At 51.7% G+C, this 18,731-nt stretch overlaps 1 protein-coding gene across 7 annotated transcripts in view; it reads right to left on the bottom strand.

The window, feature by feature from the left end:
• ANK1 (ankyrin 1) overlaps window positions 1-18,731 on the bottom strand; it is a 229,642-nt gene that overhangs the window by 30,778 nt on the left and 180,133 nt on the right. For 6 of the 7 annotated variants that reach the window (XM_056116807.1, XM_056116811.1, XM_056116812.1 and 3 more), the window contains exons 22-38: window positions 18,403-18,475; window positions 17,667-17,690; window positions 16,798-16,894; window positions 15,747-15,825; window positions 13,812-13,909; window positions 13,501-13,725; window positions 11,576-11,730; window positions 11,117-11,328; window positions 10,448-10,652; window positions 10,082-10,178; window positions 9,765-9,993; window positions 8,668-8,793; window positions 8,443-8,562; window positions 7,271-7,352; window positions 5,544-5,618; window positions 3,642-3,773; window positions 2,385-2,528 (exon numbers count right to left, since the gene is read on the bottom strand). In XM_056116807.1, coding sequence (XP_055972782.1) covers window positions 2,385-2,528; window positions 3,642-3,773; window positions 5,544-5,618; window positions 7,271-7,352; window positions 8,443-8,562; window positions 8,668-8,793; window positions 9,765-9,993; window positions 10,082-10,178; window positions 10,448-10,652; window positions 11,117-11,328; window positions 11,576-11,730; window positions 13,501-13,725; window positions 13,812-13,909; window positions 15,747-15,825; window positions 16,798-16,894; window positions 17,667-17,690; window positions 18,403-18,475 — 2,173 coding nt within the window. Of the gene's footprint in view, window positions 1-1,025; window positions 1,150-2,384; window positions 2,529-3,641; window positions 3,774-5,543; window positions 5,619-7,270; window positions 7,353-8,442; window positions 8,563-8,667; window positions 8,794-9,764; window positions 9,994-10,081; window positions 10,179-10,447; window positions 10,653-11,116; window positions 11,329-11,575; window positions 11,731-13,500; window positions 13,726-13,811; window positions 13,910-15,746; window positions 15,826-16,797; window positions 16,895-17,666; window positions 17,691-18,402; window positions 18,476-18,731 lie in introns of those variants that run through there. The other variant, XM_056116814.1, reaches the window with a different exon arrangement.

Below are 18,731 nucleotides of genomic sequence, written 5' to 3'. Positions count from 1 at the left end.
CACTCTACTCTCCGTTCTCCTCAGCTTCTCTGTCTCTCACTATGCGGAGACACACTATGTGGAGGCTTCCCATTACCAGTCAACCAGGCACCTTCTCCAAGTTCACACAGCTCCCTCCCTGCTCTGCCTCTCGTCTTGGTTCAGATGAGACTGGGCACCTTTAGGGGTATATGGCCGTGGACTCCAGTCTTGGTTCAAATGCCACCTACTGTCTCCCTTACTTAACCTCTCACCCCACTCCCCATTCTCCTTTCTTGAATCTGTTCTTTCTCCATGCCACATACTCTAACCTGCCAGCACATGCAGTGACTCACTTAGACATTCTGTTTTTGTTTGACTCTCTGAACAGAAGGTAAGTTGGGTGAAGCAAGATGGGCTGGGTTAGCTTTGAGTTTGTTGTTGTTTTTATGGTCTATGTGAGACCTGATTTGTCTTTCCTGCCCAGAATAGCCCCTAGCATGTAGCAGGAGTGTGAAATTATTCGCCAAAGGAGCAGAAACAAATGAAACAGGAGGCTGTGCAGAAGTCACGGGACCCAAGCACAGCCCCATCTATGGACTGGACTTCATTCCGTTTCCAGGCCTCGCTGGGCTGGCAGAGTCCAAGGAGACGCTTTTATGATGGCTCTGCTGCCGGCCTCGTGTCTTAAACTTGATAGTGGTAAGAACACTCAACATGGGGGCCTTTGCCCAGTTTTCACTTGCATGACTTTATTTACACTCAAGTCTATGGCTCATCACCTGGAGCCCGGAGAACCAAGAGCTATTTTGTGACAACAACTCTGGGACAGCTCAGAAACCTGGCCCAGTGGTGGCCATCGTCACAAGCGGGGCTCACCATCTCCCCAAAGTGGCAGGCTTCTCGGGAGCCCTCCCTTATTCCTTTGTGACAGGGAGTTGGTCCACTTGGTGGTTCAGTCAGATCCCCTGAGGCTGTGGAGCCACTAGGAGCCCCCAGTGTGAAGCCTCCTTCCAACTCCCCACGTGCATGCACACACACATACACACGCGCGCGCGCTCACAGGTACACACACACACACACACACACACACACACACACACACACACACAAACGCCCTCGCAAAGCTGTGGGCACATGGAAGGCAGGGCTAGGAGTCGCTCAGGACATGCATCTGCAGAGTTGACGGCTCTTGAACACCCGGCCAGTGGAGACAGTGGAGGCAGACAGTGGAGAGAGGAGCAGATCAGAGGTCAGATGAGGTTAGAGAAGATCAAGGTAAAAGAGAAAGGTCAACATAAAACGGCCTGCCCAAGAAAAGCTGGCTGATGTGCTTTGGGATTCAGGGTGGGGAGAGAGAATGTGAGGCTTGAGTGGCACAGGGTTTGCCTGACAGGGCACCCAGCCTGGGACGTGCCCCTCCAGGGCACCGCAGACAAGAGCCTGGGGAGCCCCACCACATGGCGCAGCTCCCAGGGACATGATAGGCAGGAATGGAAGGGAGCTCAGAGGGCTGAAAAAAATGTCAAGGACATGGTCAAATAAATTTGCAATTTTTGTTAGTTTGTCTTTTGGGCCAAACCCAGTGGTGCTCAGGGCATATTCCTGGCTGGGCTCAGTGACCACATGGGGTGCTGGGGATGAAAAAGGGGTCAGCTACTGGGGATGGAACAGAGGTCAGCTGCTGGGAATGGAACAGGGGTCAGCTGCATGCAAGCAAACATCCTACCCCTGTACTGTCTGGCCAACCCCAAATTTTCAATTTAAAAGTTGAGGAGACAGGGAGGGAGGAACTAGAATCCTGGCCTCTCAGCTCTCGCTTCACAGTGGGGTCCCTGCTATTTCTGAGCCCATTAGTTAGAGAAGGACAGACAAAGGGAAAGAGTGAGGGGGGCCCAGAACACCCCCCCCCACCTCCGCCGGGGAGCTGTTACTCTGCTTCTACTTCAAGAAATCAGCCCCTGAGAGTGGATAGAGGAGGGCAGGCCAAAGGGCAGGGCCTCCTCAGGCCTCCATACTCCAGGAGTCCTGTGCCAGAGTGAGGGAAAGGAGATGGAGTGAAGAGAGAGAGGAAGGGGGACCTTGGCTCAAAGAAAAATAAATCCCCAAGCCTTGCAACAATGTCCACCATGGGGGTTTGAAATCCCAGCCGGCCGGTCCACATCAGCTTAGTGGGGCAGACCCTTCATGCCCACTGTTTCTCAAACATGACTCTCTGAGTCAGGGCCAGGAGGACCAGTAAGCAGAGCTGTGCATAGAGCTCTGCAGAGCTGTGCGTGCGGCGGGAGGGCTGCTTTATCAGGTCCACAAAGAGCACGCCTATCCCTCAGCCCACCCTCACTGTACTTCCGGGAGACAGATCCCCCGCCCACAGGAGAGATGGTCTCTGGCCCAGCTCAGATCCGCCTCCCACCTGGGACACTCACCATTCATCTGGGAGGGTGATGATGAGTAGTCCCTGTCCGTGTGACGTCCAGGCTTCAGGTTGCGGCTCTGCCGGCCGGACCCCTCCAGCATGTTCACGATCTCACTCCGGTCAATGTTGCGCAAGGCTGCATACAGGTTCTCCACTGGTGGGAGGAAAGCAGGGGCTCGTGTGGGGCGTCACACCACCCAGGGGCACGCGGAGAGGAGTGATGGGAGCATCTTCAGGGTGCATCAGGAGGAGGGAAGGAAGGGTGGGAAATAATTTTGTTTTTTTTTTTAGACTAAATTTAAGAAGGGTGGGAAATAATTTTGGTTTTTTTTTTTAGACTAAATTTAAGAATAGGATTATCCCTCTTTATCAGAACAGAATCAAACTTTCTCTCTGGAGAGTGTTGGAAACCCTCGGGCTGATCTTGTCCAAACACATACGGTGGGCCATTTCTAACTGTGGACAGACTATTTAGTTTTGATGGTGGCAAACTTAGAAGAATGCTACAAGAAAATGCAGGTAGTGGGCTCTGGGCCTTTTGAAATACTAAGTACTTGCCAGTTGATTCAAAATGAAAATTCAAACATTGGGGATTTGGTTGAAGAGAAGCTAGTGCACCGAGATAAGCCTTTCTCCCCGGCTCGAGAACAGGTAGTTCCTGGGAGAAAAGCAGTACATCAGACAGGGTGTGCTAACCATCCCTGTCCTGGCAGACGATCCTGAGGGACAATCTAGGGGTCCCGGCACAACTATCTTTTTGTTTGTTTTGTTTTAGAGGGGAAGGTGGGGCACCCTTATGTTTGCTTGGGGGTCTAGGGCATTCCCCTAAAGATACTTGGCCCAGAAGTGTAGGTCTGGTGATTGGATGCTTGGGCCACCAGTGTCACACCCCACAGTGCTCTGCTGTCATGAGCTTGGCGCAGGTACTGCAGCCCTCGGAGTTCTGTCCCCTCCTAGCAATCGTTAGCTGGTTCAGAAGATCAGAAAAGGTGATCTCAGTGCCCTGAGTCTTTGGTGTTCTCTTTGAAAAGACTGTCGAGAGGACCCAGTAGCCCCTGGTAGTGTGAGTCTGTGTTTGAGTATGTGCATGTGTCAGTGTGTATGAGGGTGTGTGTGAGCATGTGTGAGAAAGACAGAGACACAGACAAATTATTCAAGAGAGATTATCCAGAGACCGGCATCCCAAATGGAATCTGAAGGCAGAGCTATTTCGGAGCTAGTCATGACCCGTGTGTTAGAAAGGCTTCCTCCACGTGAGGGTACTGACTCTTTGCGTCTTTGCCTTCCCGGATGACCCAGAGGTTCAACAGTGCTGCACTCTGCTCCAGCAGGGAGTTGGGGTTTTCTACACGGATCCGGTTGATGTCTTCCACACTGAACTGCAGCTCGCGGGCCAATTCTGAAAGTGAAGAACAAAGGGCCCATGTGAGGACTCAAAGCTCAGCTTCATGCCCAACACAGGCATGGGGGCAGGGCATCAGATATTCAAGAAGAGGTTCCTGATGGAATTGGTACTCCCTATTACCATGACCCCTGGATCTTTGTGTCTCTAGAAAATGGCAGAAATTGAGGTGTTAAGGGAGGGCTGGGGAAATGAATGAGTGAACACTTTCCCTTCCCTCCCGTACCACTTTAGCTATGAGAAGGTGTGCCTGAGCTGTGTGGCATGTTTGCAGCTTATCCAAAGTCACAGAAGAAGCTGCAATAGAGCCAAGAGGAGCTGCGCCTGTGATTCACTCTCATGCTGTGTGTCCGACACCAGAATGCCACTGCCTTGCTGTCAAGGGCAGCAACACGCCAAGATGTAGCTTGGTGCTTCTGTGTTTCTCAAAGGGAGGCTATGTTTACATTCAAAATCAAAATAGAAATTCCCATCTGAGTACAAGGCACTACAGACTCAGGGGGTAGCACTTTCCTCCTGTTTCTTTTATTGCTATCTCCCATGGGTGCTTCAGAAAACAGCATCAGTGTCTAGTTTCAAGGATAAGGAAGACAGAAGGGAGAATGACAGTAGAGCCAGGATGTGTATGCACCAACGCATATGCTCTCACTTCACACATACTTGCACACTCTCACATTCACACCTGTATAATCTCTTAGTTGTTCTCACTCAGACCCATAAGTAGTCTTATGCCCAACCATTCATACTCACACATATACCCACAGCTAAACATGCTCACAATTACACATACATTCTCACATTCTCACACACTCACACCTACACCCATGTACACTTACACACATACTCTTTCATATCTACATTCATACATATTCATACATGCCCAGACACTCACACCTAACACCCACCACTGCCATACCCAATTGTGCTCTGACCCCAACATACTCGCATATTCTCACACACCAAAAGGCATGACATGAAAAAGGGGCATGCCCAGACTGGGTGGTCATCACTTAATTGTGAAGTTCTCTGAGTTTGTCTGACGCTGTGAAAAGGGTGACTGGGTGAAAAGAGTACGTGGATATAAAACCTAACAATAAAAAAAGAGCTGAGGGGAATAGAAAAAAGCCAGAGAGTCTGAGAGTGAATGAAACACAGTGTGCACTTCCTGTCCCTTTGCCTGTGTGCTCACTTCCAGGAAGATCTGCCCCAATGCTGGCTTGATTCAGGAGACTGCAGTGCTTCAGGGGAATGTCAGGGGAAGTGTCAAGACCTCCCTTTCCCTTCTCTTTCCCTCAGTAGAGCCAACTTTGAAGGAAGACAACATGTGGAGAACAGGGAGCAATGGATAGGCTGCCAGGAAATCCCTTTTGTGTGTGTTTGTGACCTGTTGGCTGTTTGTTCAGGGCTTGTCACCAATTGGTGACACAACTAACATCTCTTTATATGGGTCTTCACTTTCTCATCTGTCAGGTGAGATGAACTAGATAGCTATATCCTCAGGTCTCTTGTGAAGTCAAAAGTTGATTCTTTCTCGTAAAGGAAATCTGGACAGAACTGGAGGTGAGTGGGAGCTCCCACTTTTCACTGGCCTTCCACTGACCCCCAAAGGTTTTGCTTGGGCAGAAAACATACCCAAGAAAACAGCAAATCAATCACAATGGAGCCCAGAAACAGAGTCCAGGAACGCTCTCGTTAGGCAGAAGAGCTGTGAAGGAGCAGTTGAAACAGAAGAAACATTTTTTTTTCCTGCCCTCAATTTTGACTCACCTGCCCAGCTGAGGCCCAGGTGTTCTGCTATGATGGCCATCTTCATGTCTGCTCGGTCTGTCCCACTGAGGAAACCTGAAGAGAAACACGAACTTCACTTGGTTGTGGTAGGACACAGACTCCACAAGGCAAGCATCCTTGACCTCAGAGAGCTGCTCAGGTGGGGCTGGCACAAAGAACCTAGCTGCAGGTTTATGCTTCTTGCTCACTTATTTCCGGAAGGTGTTCTCTTGAACACATTTCCCCTTTCTCTCCTCTCACATCTTTCTAAGAAAGTTCTGTTCAATAAAAATTTAACCTATTCCTGAAATTATTTTCTGTGAGGGAAAATCGACAGACCCAGAATACCTGTGCCAAGGCAGGGACAGATTTTATCAGTCCTGATACAGGCCAGGCATTTCTCCAGGTGATCGTGGCAGAGGGGGTCAAGCAGAGAGGTGGAAACACTCTTCTCTCAAATCTACCTCCTTTGCTTCCCACTTCCCCTCACTTTATTGAGTCACTAGAGCCATGAATCGAAATAAAAATGTAAGTGCAGAGAGATGGGGAGGAGAGTGAGGATCTGGGCAGAGCTGCTAAAGTACACGGGAAAAACAATAGAAACCAATCCAGCCCAAAGACATGATGACGTTTGAGACAAAGACCTAGAAAAACATTAAATGCAAAATTCCTGGCTTGGAACACAAATGGCTCCCTGAGAGCATTAAGGAATTCTGACCAAGAGGCACTGGGGGCATCTGAGGCAGCAAGCAGAGAGTTCATTACACGCAGACCTGACTATTATCACAAGGGTCAAGACTCAAGCACAGTTAACAGTCTCTGGAAAGAGTTTCCTAGAGCCAGACTCTTAAGTATCACTTGAAGAGGAGGCTGGCTCCCGAGGAAGAGCAGCTCCAGGAAGAGCTGGATCCCGAGGAAGAGCACTGACCAGGCTGCTTAGGGATGGGCCCCGCGATGGTACAGTGGTTAGGGCAGGTGTTCGCCTCCCACATTGTCCCCCAAGCTTCGCCAGTAATCCTGACTGCAGAGCCAGGAGGAAGCCCTGAGCATTGCTGGTGAGCACTCCTCCCCCAATCTCTAACCAATTGCCTCTCGCAAAGATTGTGATAGGAACTAAAAAATTGCAAACCACAACACCCAAAAGGAGAGAGACCAAAGAGGAATGCCCTGCCACAGAGGTAGGGTGAGGTGGAGGGGATGGGGTAGGAGTGGTAGGAGGGATTCTGGGACCATTGGTGGTGGAAAATGGGTTCTGGTGGAGGGATGGGTACTTGATCATTATAAGACTGAAACGCAAGCATGACAATTTGCAAGTCTATAACTGTACCTCACGGGAATTAACTAATACAAAATTTTTAAAAAATGGACCACCAGAAGTTCAATACTTTTACCAGGAAAAAAGTCCACTTTTGTGTGAAGTATTTGGGACAAAGCAGTTCTGAAAAACATCCATACTTAATTTTCCTCTCCAAAACCATTTCTCCCACTCTACAGAAGCTTGTATTCTAAACTGAGCACATATTTTTCCCTTTTCCTCCCTTTATTTCCTGAAAAAACTTGTTTTAATAAAAAAAAAAGAAGTCCAAACCAAAAGCTCCCCCAGAAGGTTAACTGCTGAAGCTCAGTCAGCCAGACAAAGGCTCCGGTGCTGCTAACTGGGACCCCTGCCAAGGGCCATGGAGGGGACAAGCTCTCCTCAGCGTGAGGAGCAGCAGAAAGAGGCTTACCTAGTGTGGACTCGCTGAGAATGCTGTACCTCAAGGCCAGTGGGGTCAATGTCCTCCTCCGGTCATCTGTCCCACCTCCCCCCTGCAGAGAAGAGACAAAGGAAGGGCGCATGGGTTGGCAGGCTGCTCCTTGATGCTGTAGGCTGTGAGTCGGGGGACAGACCCCATCCTGGCAAACATGAAGGAGCATCACCTCTCTGAGTCTTGACAGAAAGAGTCACTGGGGGGCCGGGGAGGGGCCGGAGGAGTGCACTGACCTCTCTGCTCTAAGGACAGTGGCCGCGTACCGCTCCCTGTCCCAGAGCAGAGCCATCCTTATTCCCATCTCCTCCACGAGGAAACCAAGGCACAGAGGGGTTAGGGAGCTTGCCCAAGGTCACTGAACAGGTCACAGGGGATGGGACTTTGGACTCAGAGAACCAAGTTATACCATTCTGGATCCCCATTTCTGATGCTGGCCCAGCACTTAAAACGGCCAGTCAGAGGCTCCTGGGGGGGCAAGAAACCCCAAACAGAAGGTGGCTCCCCCGCATCCCCAGCCATTACAGAAAAATTGGGGGACAGACGCATGAACGTAATCTTGTTTCTTTTCTACTTTGCATGGAAGGCTGATGGTTTAAAACAACAACGACAACAGCAGAACAACAACAAAACCATGGAGACACATGAGCCCTCCGTGCCCCTCGCCACAGGTGGTGACTGATGCTCTAATGGGTACCGAGAAGTGAACATACTTGGTCAGGACGCCTTTGCTGAACTCAAAACCCTGGGTGTTTGCAGTGGCTCAGACACCAGGTCCCTTCTCTGAGGGCCTGGCACCCTGGGGAAGATAAGCAAGTGCATGAAAAAGAGGCTCGACAGAAGTTGTCACACGGCTGGGAAACCTCGGGCAACTGGGTGCCCAGTTCTAAGCCTCAGCGCAGCCTGGAACGAGGGGAGTGAGGTCTTTGCACCCTCGGAAGGAAGATCCCGAGAGCTCAGGGCCAGTGTGAATGTGTGTCTTGCCCTGACACTGTTATTTCAGCATGGGCCACACGCCAGTCTTTCTCTCTCAGGAATGCAAACAGCCTTTCTGGGAAGGAGCCCTTTGCAAGCGCAGGACCTGGGGTCTACGCTGGCCACTCCTGGGGGAACCCATGTCTGGCTGCAGGGCGCTGCCAGGGAAAGCTCACCTTGGTACAGGGGGGCATGGTGATGTTCAAGTGGCAGAGAATGTGCTGGGTGTCTTCATACTTCATTGCCTTGCGCAGAAATGATAGTGACCCACCTGGTTCTCGGCTGCTGTCCCTCACCTAAACCCGGTGACACAAAGGGGAGATTCAGGGGGCCATTCTAGGGCCAACAGGATGTCTTCTCAGAGACTTGTACCCAAGTACAAGGTTGGCAAGGGGCTGTACCTTTACAGGTATGGCCAAACGGTTCTCCCGAAATGACTGGAAGTGGAAACTCCGCTGTTGGGCAGCTTTTTTGACAGGTACCAGGTTTCCAGACAGTTCTGCAAAAAGGGGCATTCCTTCCAAAACCTGAGAAGGGGAAAGGAAAATGCCGCATGCTCAGTAGCAAGCCCAGAGACCCTGTCCCGCCTCTCAGCTTCCAGCCTTTCCTTTCCCAAGTACACTCTAGAGGACGGGATCTGGGCTGTGCTTGGCGCAAGCCGTTTGCTCTACGACTCTTATTTCCAAAGTGCTGATGACTCGGGCTTGCTTCCTCACTTCAAAGGATTTTACAATTAGAGGAAACTTTGATATTTCCCTGTGGAAGTTGATCAGAACTGCTGCCTCAAGAAATTAAGAACTCCAATAGCATATCAGAATATGGCTTCTGAGAAAAGTCTGTTGAATTTAATAGCTATTCAGAAATATCTAGTTCAGGGCTCCCGAGTTTGAGGGCTATGTTCTTCCTTCTTAATCCTCAGCATCCCAGAAGCTCAGCAGACTCTGAGGTCAGACTTTTGGAGGCCTCCCCTCAAGACAGTAGCAGGTATCATGGGATCAGTGGAAATTCAAATCAGACCATCCATCCTCACCCCTCAAATCCTCTGTCCTTCCTGAGTTCTAGTCAAAACCTAGCACAGTGGGAAAGTGAGGAGCTGGAGCTAGACAACTTGAACAAATCCTTTCTGAGAACTTCTGAGCCCTGCAGTTTTCATACCTCGCTCAGCCCATCTTCCATACCTGCAAATTGCTGATAATAAAGGTGCACCCAGATATGAAGTCAGCTGAGAGCAAAAAGTCTGAATGATGCTAACAGATGTCAGCTCTCACATCACAAATCACAGGGTGCACAGGCTTTTGTTTTCCCCTAGTCACAGGAATGGGGCTCTTTCATCTCTGGAGAGATTTCCCCAGGATGTTCCCCTGGAAATGGCTGAGGCGCCTCTGAACTGCACAGGTGGCCTTTCCCTACTACCCATCTGGGCTCCAGAACCTTTGTCTCATGGTGAAAGATGACCCGCCAGTGCGTGCTCACTTATCCAGGGATGCAGGAACTATACCTCTATGTCCCTGCTCCGGGCCACCTCCACAAAGTTCTCATGCTGCTCCAGGGTCTTGTCTACTCTGTCATCTGTCATGCAGTAGCAGCGCAGCCGCCCTTCCCGGGGGTCATTCATCTTGGCAAAAATGACAAACTTGGCCATGTAGGGCACAGCAGTGAGCTCCTTGTAGAGCAGGGTGGCGAAGTTCACAGCTTCAGCCGTTCGAGGACAGTCCGACAACCAGAACCTGGAGGGAGCCGGAGAAGGCAGCTGCGGCGAGCAGCCGAGGGGGACAGAGAGGACGCATCTGTGAGGGACTGCCGCAGACGCCTCACCTGGCAGAGACGTTGGTGGTAAAGGTGGCGCACTCGTTGGCGTACACCAGCTTGGTTGTGCCCGTTATATCTTCCCACTGGGCTTGGTCTGTTCCTCCTGGGACAGGAGCAGAAACAGGTTTGGGGACATGCTTTAGCCAGAGCTTTCCCAGCACTCGGAGAGGGCACGTCTAGAGAATTCCTGCATACTCTCCTCCTAGAGCTCCGTCCTCTGGGGCCTGCGGGGGGTGGGTGCTCCTCAAATTTATCCCATCCCAAGGAACAGCTGTGCCCCAGCCACTTGAGGGCATCTGGCCTCCTCTGCAACTGCCTAGTATGACAGAAGGAGCTGTGGGCAGGGAGACAGGCTGGCAGGGCACCCCTCACCGATGACACTGCACAGCAGGCGCAAGCTGGTGGTGTCGCCTTCCCCGCTGTCCCGGGGGTTGTCCGTCCAGGATGGAGGGAGCGGAATGCGGAGCCCGATGGGGCGGTGGAACTTCCGGCGCCTTGGCTCCACAGTGACGATGGGGCTGAACGTGGCCTGGTTGCCTAGGAGCTTGGTGACCAGCTCATCAGGCACTGGCTGGGCCTGCAGGGGACAAAGCAAAGACTGAGTGGCTGCAGAGCACCAAGTGCTCCCGGACAGGCTGGAGCACTGTCCAGGCGAGTTCAGCTTCCTCTGGGGAGGGCTCTGGTGTCAGGCATTACTGCTTTTATCTCCCTCTTAGCTCCTTCTCCCTGAGGCTCATGACCTCATGGGCCCGGGATGGTGTCACCTTCACTCAGCCCTCAAGCCCGCCCTTGAGCCATGTAGACTCGCCTACAGGGAGCCCATTTCAGAGAGACGAGGGGTCACGCAGCCTTTCTGCAGCTCCTCAGGGAGGAGCTGCTTCTGCTGCTCAGCCATCCACTCTTCCTTTGAGCCTTGAGATCAAATCTCTCCCCTGAATCTCGAGGTCAGAGGGTGGGACTGAGTGGGGAGCGGGCAGCAGACTCTCTCGATCTCCAGAAACACTCTGCAAGGAAAGACGGGGCGGGAGGGGGCTGTATGACCTGCAGCGCCAACTTCACTCTCTTGGTGACAGCATTCTCCGGGAAGGTCGCCTGCACCAGGGGAACCAGTTTGCTCTTCAGAGACCCCCCTTCGGGGCCGATGGTGTCGTAGTCCTGGCAGAGCCGGGACATGATCACGAAGTACAGGGGGAAGTCGGTGGTGATGATGCGGCACACCCTCTTCTTCTCCAGCTCCTCCAGGCTGCCCAGCTCTGGAATCACAGGGGCAGCTGCCCTGTCATGCTGGGCACAGGCTTGGCCACTACTGCGTGCCCAGCATTTCTTAGCCCGGCTTCTGGTGCACGACCCCACCCGAGGCATAGGGCAGCAGGAATTCAGGGCGGGGCCAAATGGAGGGCACCCCAACTCCAGGGAGCCCCAAGAGTCACCCCAAAGTATCACCTCACGCTCCTTTTCTGGGAAGAGGGCCGCCCTGCTGGAGCCCCCCGGGCTCCTCACCTTCATCCATCCCGTTGAGGATCTGATCCAGGTAGTTCTCCCCGTAGCGGCTCTTGTGCTCCTTCCACACAGAGCCGTTCTCACTGCGCAGGACCACCAACTCCCGGTCTCCGCGGCCGTGGGAGGCAAAGTGAGGGATCTCCACGATCACGGGGCTGAGGGACAAGGGACACGTTGGATAAGGGACCTGGAGACAGGTGCTAGAGGCTGGAGGAAGCAGTCCCGCAGCCACCACGGGTGGGGAACAAACAGAACTGTTGGCAGGGTTGAGCCCAGTGTCACTGCAGAGAAGTGGCCTGGTCCCAAGTCTCCTGACAGCCCTAGACAGGGTGGAAACTGCCTGTCAATCAGCAGAAATGACGCTGCCTTGGAGGGCAGGCGTTGAGCACCACTTTTAAAAGAGAATATTAAGGTCTTAAATATTTTCATCAGAGGAAACAATTATAACATATGTGTGTGGTGATGGATGGTAACTAGACACGCTGTTGTGGTCATTTCATAGTACATGTAAATGTTGAATCATTATGTAGTATACCTGAAACAAATGAAACCATTATGTCTAAGTATTACAAGGGAAAACCAAGTGAAGGTGCGTGCAGGCTGCTTTACAAGAGGTAGGTGTTGCGGGGACAGGGCAGACAGGGATGGAGCCTAGAAGGCAACCTGGGTCTCCTGTCTCAAAGCTCCAGCAGGTACCTCTTCAAAGAGAGCAAAGTCCCAAGGCGAACCTCATTCTGCTGGGAAACAGGGGGCAGATAGGCCACTGAGGCCTGTTAGTCCTGTCCTTGGGGGCGATGCTGCAGCTGAAGGACTGTCTCTAGAGCGTGGTAAGAGTTAGAGTCCGTCTGTGTCTACAGTCTAGGGAACCTGTGTGAGTTAGACAGATTCCGTCTGTGTCTAGAATTTCGGGAATCTGTGTGAGTTAGACAGACTCTGTCTGTTTCTAGTTTCGGGAACCTAGAACCTGTGTGAGTAAAAAGACTCCGTCTTTGTCTGCTGGCCATATCAATGCTTCTAGGTCAACTGTTGAGGCAGCTTTTGGTGACAACAAAGAAACAGGAGACATTTGATTATGACAACAAACTCTTGTGTCTGAGTACAGACACAATTGTTGTCATAATCAAATTATTTTTGTCAGCCACAGACTGTCTATCAGCCATAGACCGACATAGGGACCTAAGAGTCTATCAACAAGTTTCAAACAAATAACCTTAGTTTAGGCTAGTCCCTGAACGATCCTTTAAAACTCTCCATGCCCCACCTGGTGGAACACACTTGGGGGCTGCCCTTTGGTTGTGAACCAGAATCATGATGTTTAGTGTCAAAACAACACATTTCCTCAAGTAAACGATGTTGTTGCATCTCATATATTATTTAATAATTATATTGTGATATTGATGGTGCTCTTTCCTGATTATTTTCCTGGCTCACAAGCTTACTTGACTAAACCTTAGGGGTTTCCCATAGGAAACTTGTCAGCCAAACCTCACCAAGGAACCTTGTCATGGCTGTTCTTTCTCTGACCTTACGCAAGATTTATTTGAGCATATTAAGTTCTTCCCCAGGATATGGGCTCTTCGTATGGGTGGAGAATGTGTTTTTCTGTCAAGAACCATTTGGATATTCATAACACCCTCCGCAAACCATACAACAGAGGCAGGTGGGCTGTAGGCCGCTGATGAACAGCATCTGTGACGCTGTTTGCCAGGGCCAGGCCATGCCAGCTCACCTGTAGGCTGCACACACCTCACCTCTGCTTACTGTATCCAGGAAGGCAGTGGAGGGGAATATAAACTTCAGGGAGGGTCCCTCTGCTTTGTGGTTGGGTGCTCTGCATGTCTGTGGCTGGTGGGGCAGTAGTGGGCCAGCAGGGCAGCAGTAAATGAGGGACACTGCACACATGCTCAGGGTACATGACCTCTCACCTCAAGAACTGGGCTCCCGTGGGCCCCAGGGCGATGATCCTGCTGGCCAGGCCCTCCTCCTCAGCCAGGGGAGGTGCTGTGCTCAGCTTCTGAGGTTTGACCAGGCGGCAGGTGATACGGGTGGGCGCCGCGCACGTCCTGGGTGGGATGACCACCCGCAGGCCATTGTGCCGACTGCCCCGCATGGAGCCTCCCCTGGCGTCCACCATGAAGCTCACCAGGAACCTAGGGGACACCAGACCCTGGTTAGGCTTCCCAGAAGGACCCTACTGAGACACAGGAGAGTTGTGCTGGGCCATGGGGTCACTCACCCTGTGTGCACAGGGCTGGCCACAGGGCTGATGTTGTCTGAGGTCTCTGTAGCTGGGCTGCTGGGGATGAGGGAGTCTTCGTCATATTCCTTGGATGCCTGAGGGGAAAGAGAAAGGTCACCTGTCCTTTCCGCTGCATGAGTGCAGGAGCTGGCCTCGGACCAGCCAGGGTCATGCCAGGTCCATGGCTCAGGGCATCTGCTGGTGGTCTCTGGGGGTGCTCACACACTCACCCCTGATACTGCCAGGACCTAGTAGAACAAGGCTCTTTCCTACCACCGTGATGGCCTCTCCTGGGCTCAAGACCCCAGGCTCAGCCTGTGGAGCAGATGGGGGAGCCTCACGCTTCAATCAGCCCACCTCTGTGACACACCACTCCCCTATCTGCACTCACTTACCTCATGACACACAGCTCCCCCACCTGCCCTCACTCACCTCCTGATATTGCCCTCACTCACCTAGTGACACATGGCTCCCCTACCTGCCCTCACTCACCTCGTGACACCTGGCTCCCCTACCAATCCTCTCTCTGGACACTCTAGACCTACCACTGGATCTTGAGCATCATTTGCTACTAGTCAGCTCTGGGCAAATGACTTTTCATGAAAGCATCTGAGGTGTGTGAGGAGAATTAACAACCCTTGGTTTGGGGGTGGGGTAGGGGAGCTTTCCCCTCTACAGATGGAACTGCTCTCGTGTTTGGAAAAGTCTCGACTTCTGGGCCAGAGACTGCCTCAGGGCAGGGCTCATCAGCCAGCAGGGTCTGCAGGGTCTGCAGGCTCACAACCCACCATGGTCTGTCTCCAACACTGTTTCCGCTCATGTGGTCCCATAGATCAGGTGCCTTGTCCCCCTCCTTTGTTTATTTAATTCTACCCATTCCTTGCATCTCACCTCCCAATGAGTCTTCCCAAGGGCCAGTGGGGAAGAACTCGCACTGCACAGTAGCACTGGGACCCCATTCCTTTTTTGCATTCTGAGCAGTGTGTTCTAACCACACTTCCCAGGTGGACCTTGCTCAAGGCTCCTGATTCCTCTACCTGGAGCTCCCAACAGGGCACACAGCTGGGGTCCAGAAAGAACCTACAGACCCAAGCGCACCAGCATAGTGAGGCATCTAAGACTGGCCAAGGAACAAGATGACCAGTTTGTCTCGGCTGGTTTCTCATCCTTGTCTCTGATGACGGAAGGCAGGATGCAACCACAGCCCTATTCAGGTGCGCGTCTGCAGGGCCCTGTGGGCAACACAGTGTGTAGCATTGCTATTCCCCACATGAACAGCTTCCTGCTCTGCTGTTCTCTGTCTGCTGCTACAGGGCCCGGGGAGTCCCTGCTGTTCACACACACACCCTCATGGCAGAGAAACAGAAAAGTGCCGTCTCGGGCTCAGTACTCAGGCTTAGGGCAACCATTCCCGCCTCAAACATCCTCTTGTGAAATATGCGGGTGGCAGCTGGGGACACCAGCAGTAGGGATGGCTGCCCCAGGTCCCCTTTCTACCTACATCCAGCCCCCAACAATCTCTGTGGAAGGGAGGCAGATGTCCCCCCTCTTACGGCGTGAGAGTCCTGGGACCTGCCTCCAGTCTTTTTCCAGAACCATGTCCAAGGCCCCTGGTGCTGACAGTGTGTACCCCAAAGTCAGAACAGTACTCAAGGCTCCTGCGCATGACAGCTGGGGCCAGAACCAGGGTCAGTTCTCAGTCTCACTTGTGACAGGCCCAGGAGACCAACAATCTCCTGAGCCCTGAGCATCACAAACTGCTCCTGGGAAGAAGGATTTGGGCAGACCATGGGCTGCCAAGATCCACAGGTCAGAAGGATTTGGTAAATGCCACATTTAGCCTCTCTTGGTTCCTCTCTGAAAACCACTGTGTACACAGATCCTACTCTCTCAAGTGAAAAACTCAGCAAGTAAACTCAAATGACTGTGTACCTGTTCCGGCTCTTCAGACCTGATCACCACAGTTTCGGGGGTGACACAAGGAATCCTCGGGATGGCTGGAGATTCCACCCTGCATCAGGAACAAAAGGAACAAGTCTCTGAGCCACACCTTTTAGCAGTGCCTGAGAATAGGGACCTAGCCTATGGCATTCTACTAAGGAAGGGAGCCTAAGCAAAACCAATACCTCTGGACCCCACCCTAGCTCCCGGCTGCAGCCTGACCCTCCGTTTTCAGAGACCTTCCTCCCTCTGCCCGCGTCCAGTTGCTTCATGACCAAGTCATAGAACCTGTCCCAAACCTCCAACAGCCCCACTTTGTACCTTTCAAACCCTCATTCTGCTACATGACTACCCAGTATATGTTTGGATCTACCAAATAAATTGGTATGTTATTCATCAGGGACTGATTCTTGTCTTTGTTATGTGTCCAGTAAATATAGATTGGCCAAAAACCCCCTGGTCTTCCTTCCTGCCTGTTCCACTGTCCTGTTCTCTATTTCCCACATTGCCCACAACACTTAGTTGACCCATGACTGCTTTACAGAAAACGTTCTGCCAGCACTTCTACAAAGTTGCAGCTTTGAGACTTAGTTCTCAGATATCCCTGTGTGCCCATGGAGACAGATTGAAGTGAGGGATGGCACCTGTGGCACCCGCCCTGTTATCCCTAGTGGCTCTGACTGAATGGGGCCGGCTTTGAGCTTAGCTCAGCAACTGTTTCTAAGGGAAGTGTTTTTTAGTGGATTATTTTTCTGCTGAGATGCTGAGTGTATATGAATGGGAGTGGGTGTAAGTAGGAGACTGTGAGGGATGGAAGAAATGACAGGTTTCTGGAGGGGAAGACCCAGGTGGAGAGTAAGGAGGGTGTCACACCCCAGCCCAGCAATCTAGTGTGGAGCTTGGCATGAACTGGTGCTGGGTGTCCAGTCCAGCCCAATGCCCTTCCCCTGTCAGGGGCCTCCCCTCTGGTCCCTCCTTTCCTCTCTGAACTCCAGGGCTGGGCCTCAGCCTCCCACTGACCCAGCAAGAAAGAAGTTCTTACACTTGGTCCAGCTTCGGCACAAAATCCAGCAGCTCTTTCTCTTCATCTACATCCCTGGCATCCTGTTTCTCAGCCTTGGAGCCAACAAGTTCTTCCCCTGAAACCACACAGGCTAGAGTGAGGGCAGGATAAAGGAGCTCTTCCTTCTGACCTAGCACGTCCTGCTCCTCCTCCTCTCCTTCCTCCTGAGGCATGGCAGATGGTCTCTGGTGCTCACAGGGGCCATGAGCAGCCTGTCAGTCTAGTCCCTCTAAGGCTGGTGTCAGAGACTGCACCGGCTTTGAAGAGGACAGAAAATACATCCAGAAAGAACTTTCTCAGCTTCACACTTCTACTTCTACACAGTCCTCTGAGGGTGTGAAAGGATGGCAAAGAAAGGGCGGTTTCTGTTCTTCACACCACACACCACAGAAGAATACTCGGTAGTGAAAGGGATTCAGTCAGCTGAAGGGCATAGGTCTGTTGCAACCATGACAGCAGAAGACTCATTATTTCCTAAACCCAGTTCAAAGAGCCAGTTCAACTGCCCACAAGCCTGGCTCTAACAGGAGACTGAACCCTCGACCTTGTGATGTCACCTACTTTCACTTAACAATCTGGGTCCTGGCTTTGTGATCTGGAGCTGGCGGAACGGAGTAACAACCACTCATGCAGTTATGATCACAGACACAGTGGCATGGCACAAGCACAGTGATGGAACTACAGGAATTCCTGCCAGGACCTAGATCTTGTGGATCTCTTGGTCAAGCTACTGGCCCCTCTCATTAGTCACCAGAGAGGGGAAAGCAGGAATGGATTAGTGAGAGCTGATGGCTTGGGTGAAATGCACTCATGAGAAAAGACCACAGGGAAGAGAAAGTGTTCCATACCCATTCTAGTTATATGAGCAGTTCCTGGAAAGCAAACAGAGCCACATTAAATGAGGGACAGAAGTAACTTCAGGGAAGGTGCGAGGCATACCATGAAAAGGGACAGGAGGTTTTCATCATCTAGTGAAAAAGTTATAGAGCCACCAAGTTAGGGGGTGGAAGGATAACCACACCACGTGATGAGGGTGTCCTGCAGTCTTTCTGGGTGTATTAAGTGAGGGGCGAGGCGAGGCTTCCGGCGGCTGGGCAATGTTCATAGAGTGCTTCCGGGTGACGGTCACACTCCTATGCCATCTGACCCAGCACGCAGGCAGAGCTGCAGCGAATTTGAAGGAATTTTAAACAACTTTAAAGAAACATTTTTTCTTTGTGCAGAGCACAGGGAAACCATTAATTACAATTCCTTATAGCTCTGAGAAGTCATCCTCATGGAATCATACCCCAGCTTTGACACATGCACTCATCTATTTCTGAAACTTCTTGGGATGTTTATATTTTAATCTCTGAGATGGAGATATTTCCTTCCTAAGATGGCATTTATAGTGATTTTTTTTTGATAACAGAACCCATCCGTAGAAAGGGGTCTATCTGAGTCGATACAGATCTGGAGAACTGGGGTGCAGTGAAGACCCCTGAGTGCCCAGGGCAGGTGGGGAGGGTGCCTTGGAGGGAATCAGGGCCCACATCCCCTCAGTTTGAGATGATCCAGATGATTTCTCTCAATTCCAGACTTTACCTTCATCTTCAGAGACATCCAGGATCTCATCTACTGTCTCAGGAAAACTCATCCGGTGCTTGTCACTGACTAACTAAAATGAGAAAACAGCAGATTTCAACCCAAGGAGCACAGAGGGCCTTCCACATAGTGGCAGCTACCTACTCTTGACTATGGAGGTGGGAAGAAAGTGAGGAAGGAGGTTTCTCTGGAGTAAAGAAACTCAGAGCTGAGAGGTTCAGCGGGAAGCGGATGTTTGGGGCAAACAGCTAGGAAACAGCTTCCGAAGGGTGGGTTTCTAAATCAGCCATTCTTCTGCCACCAGGTGGCAGTGCAGCCCACCCGCAGTA

This window comes from Sorex fumeus, unplaced genomic scaffold (assembly GCF_029834395.1).
Source record: "Sorex fumeus unplaced genomic scaffold, SorFum_2.1 ptg000033l, whole genome shotgun sequence".
Taxonomy (NCBI): domain Eukaryota; kingdom Metazoa; phylum Chordata; class Mammalia; order Eulipotyphla; family Soricidae; genus Sorex; species Sorex fumeus.
The sequence above is the reverse complement of the archived record's forward strand: the minus strand, read 5'-3'. Positions and strand labels throughout refer to the sequence as shown.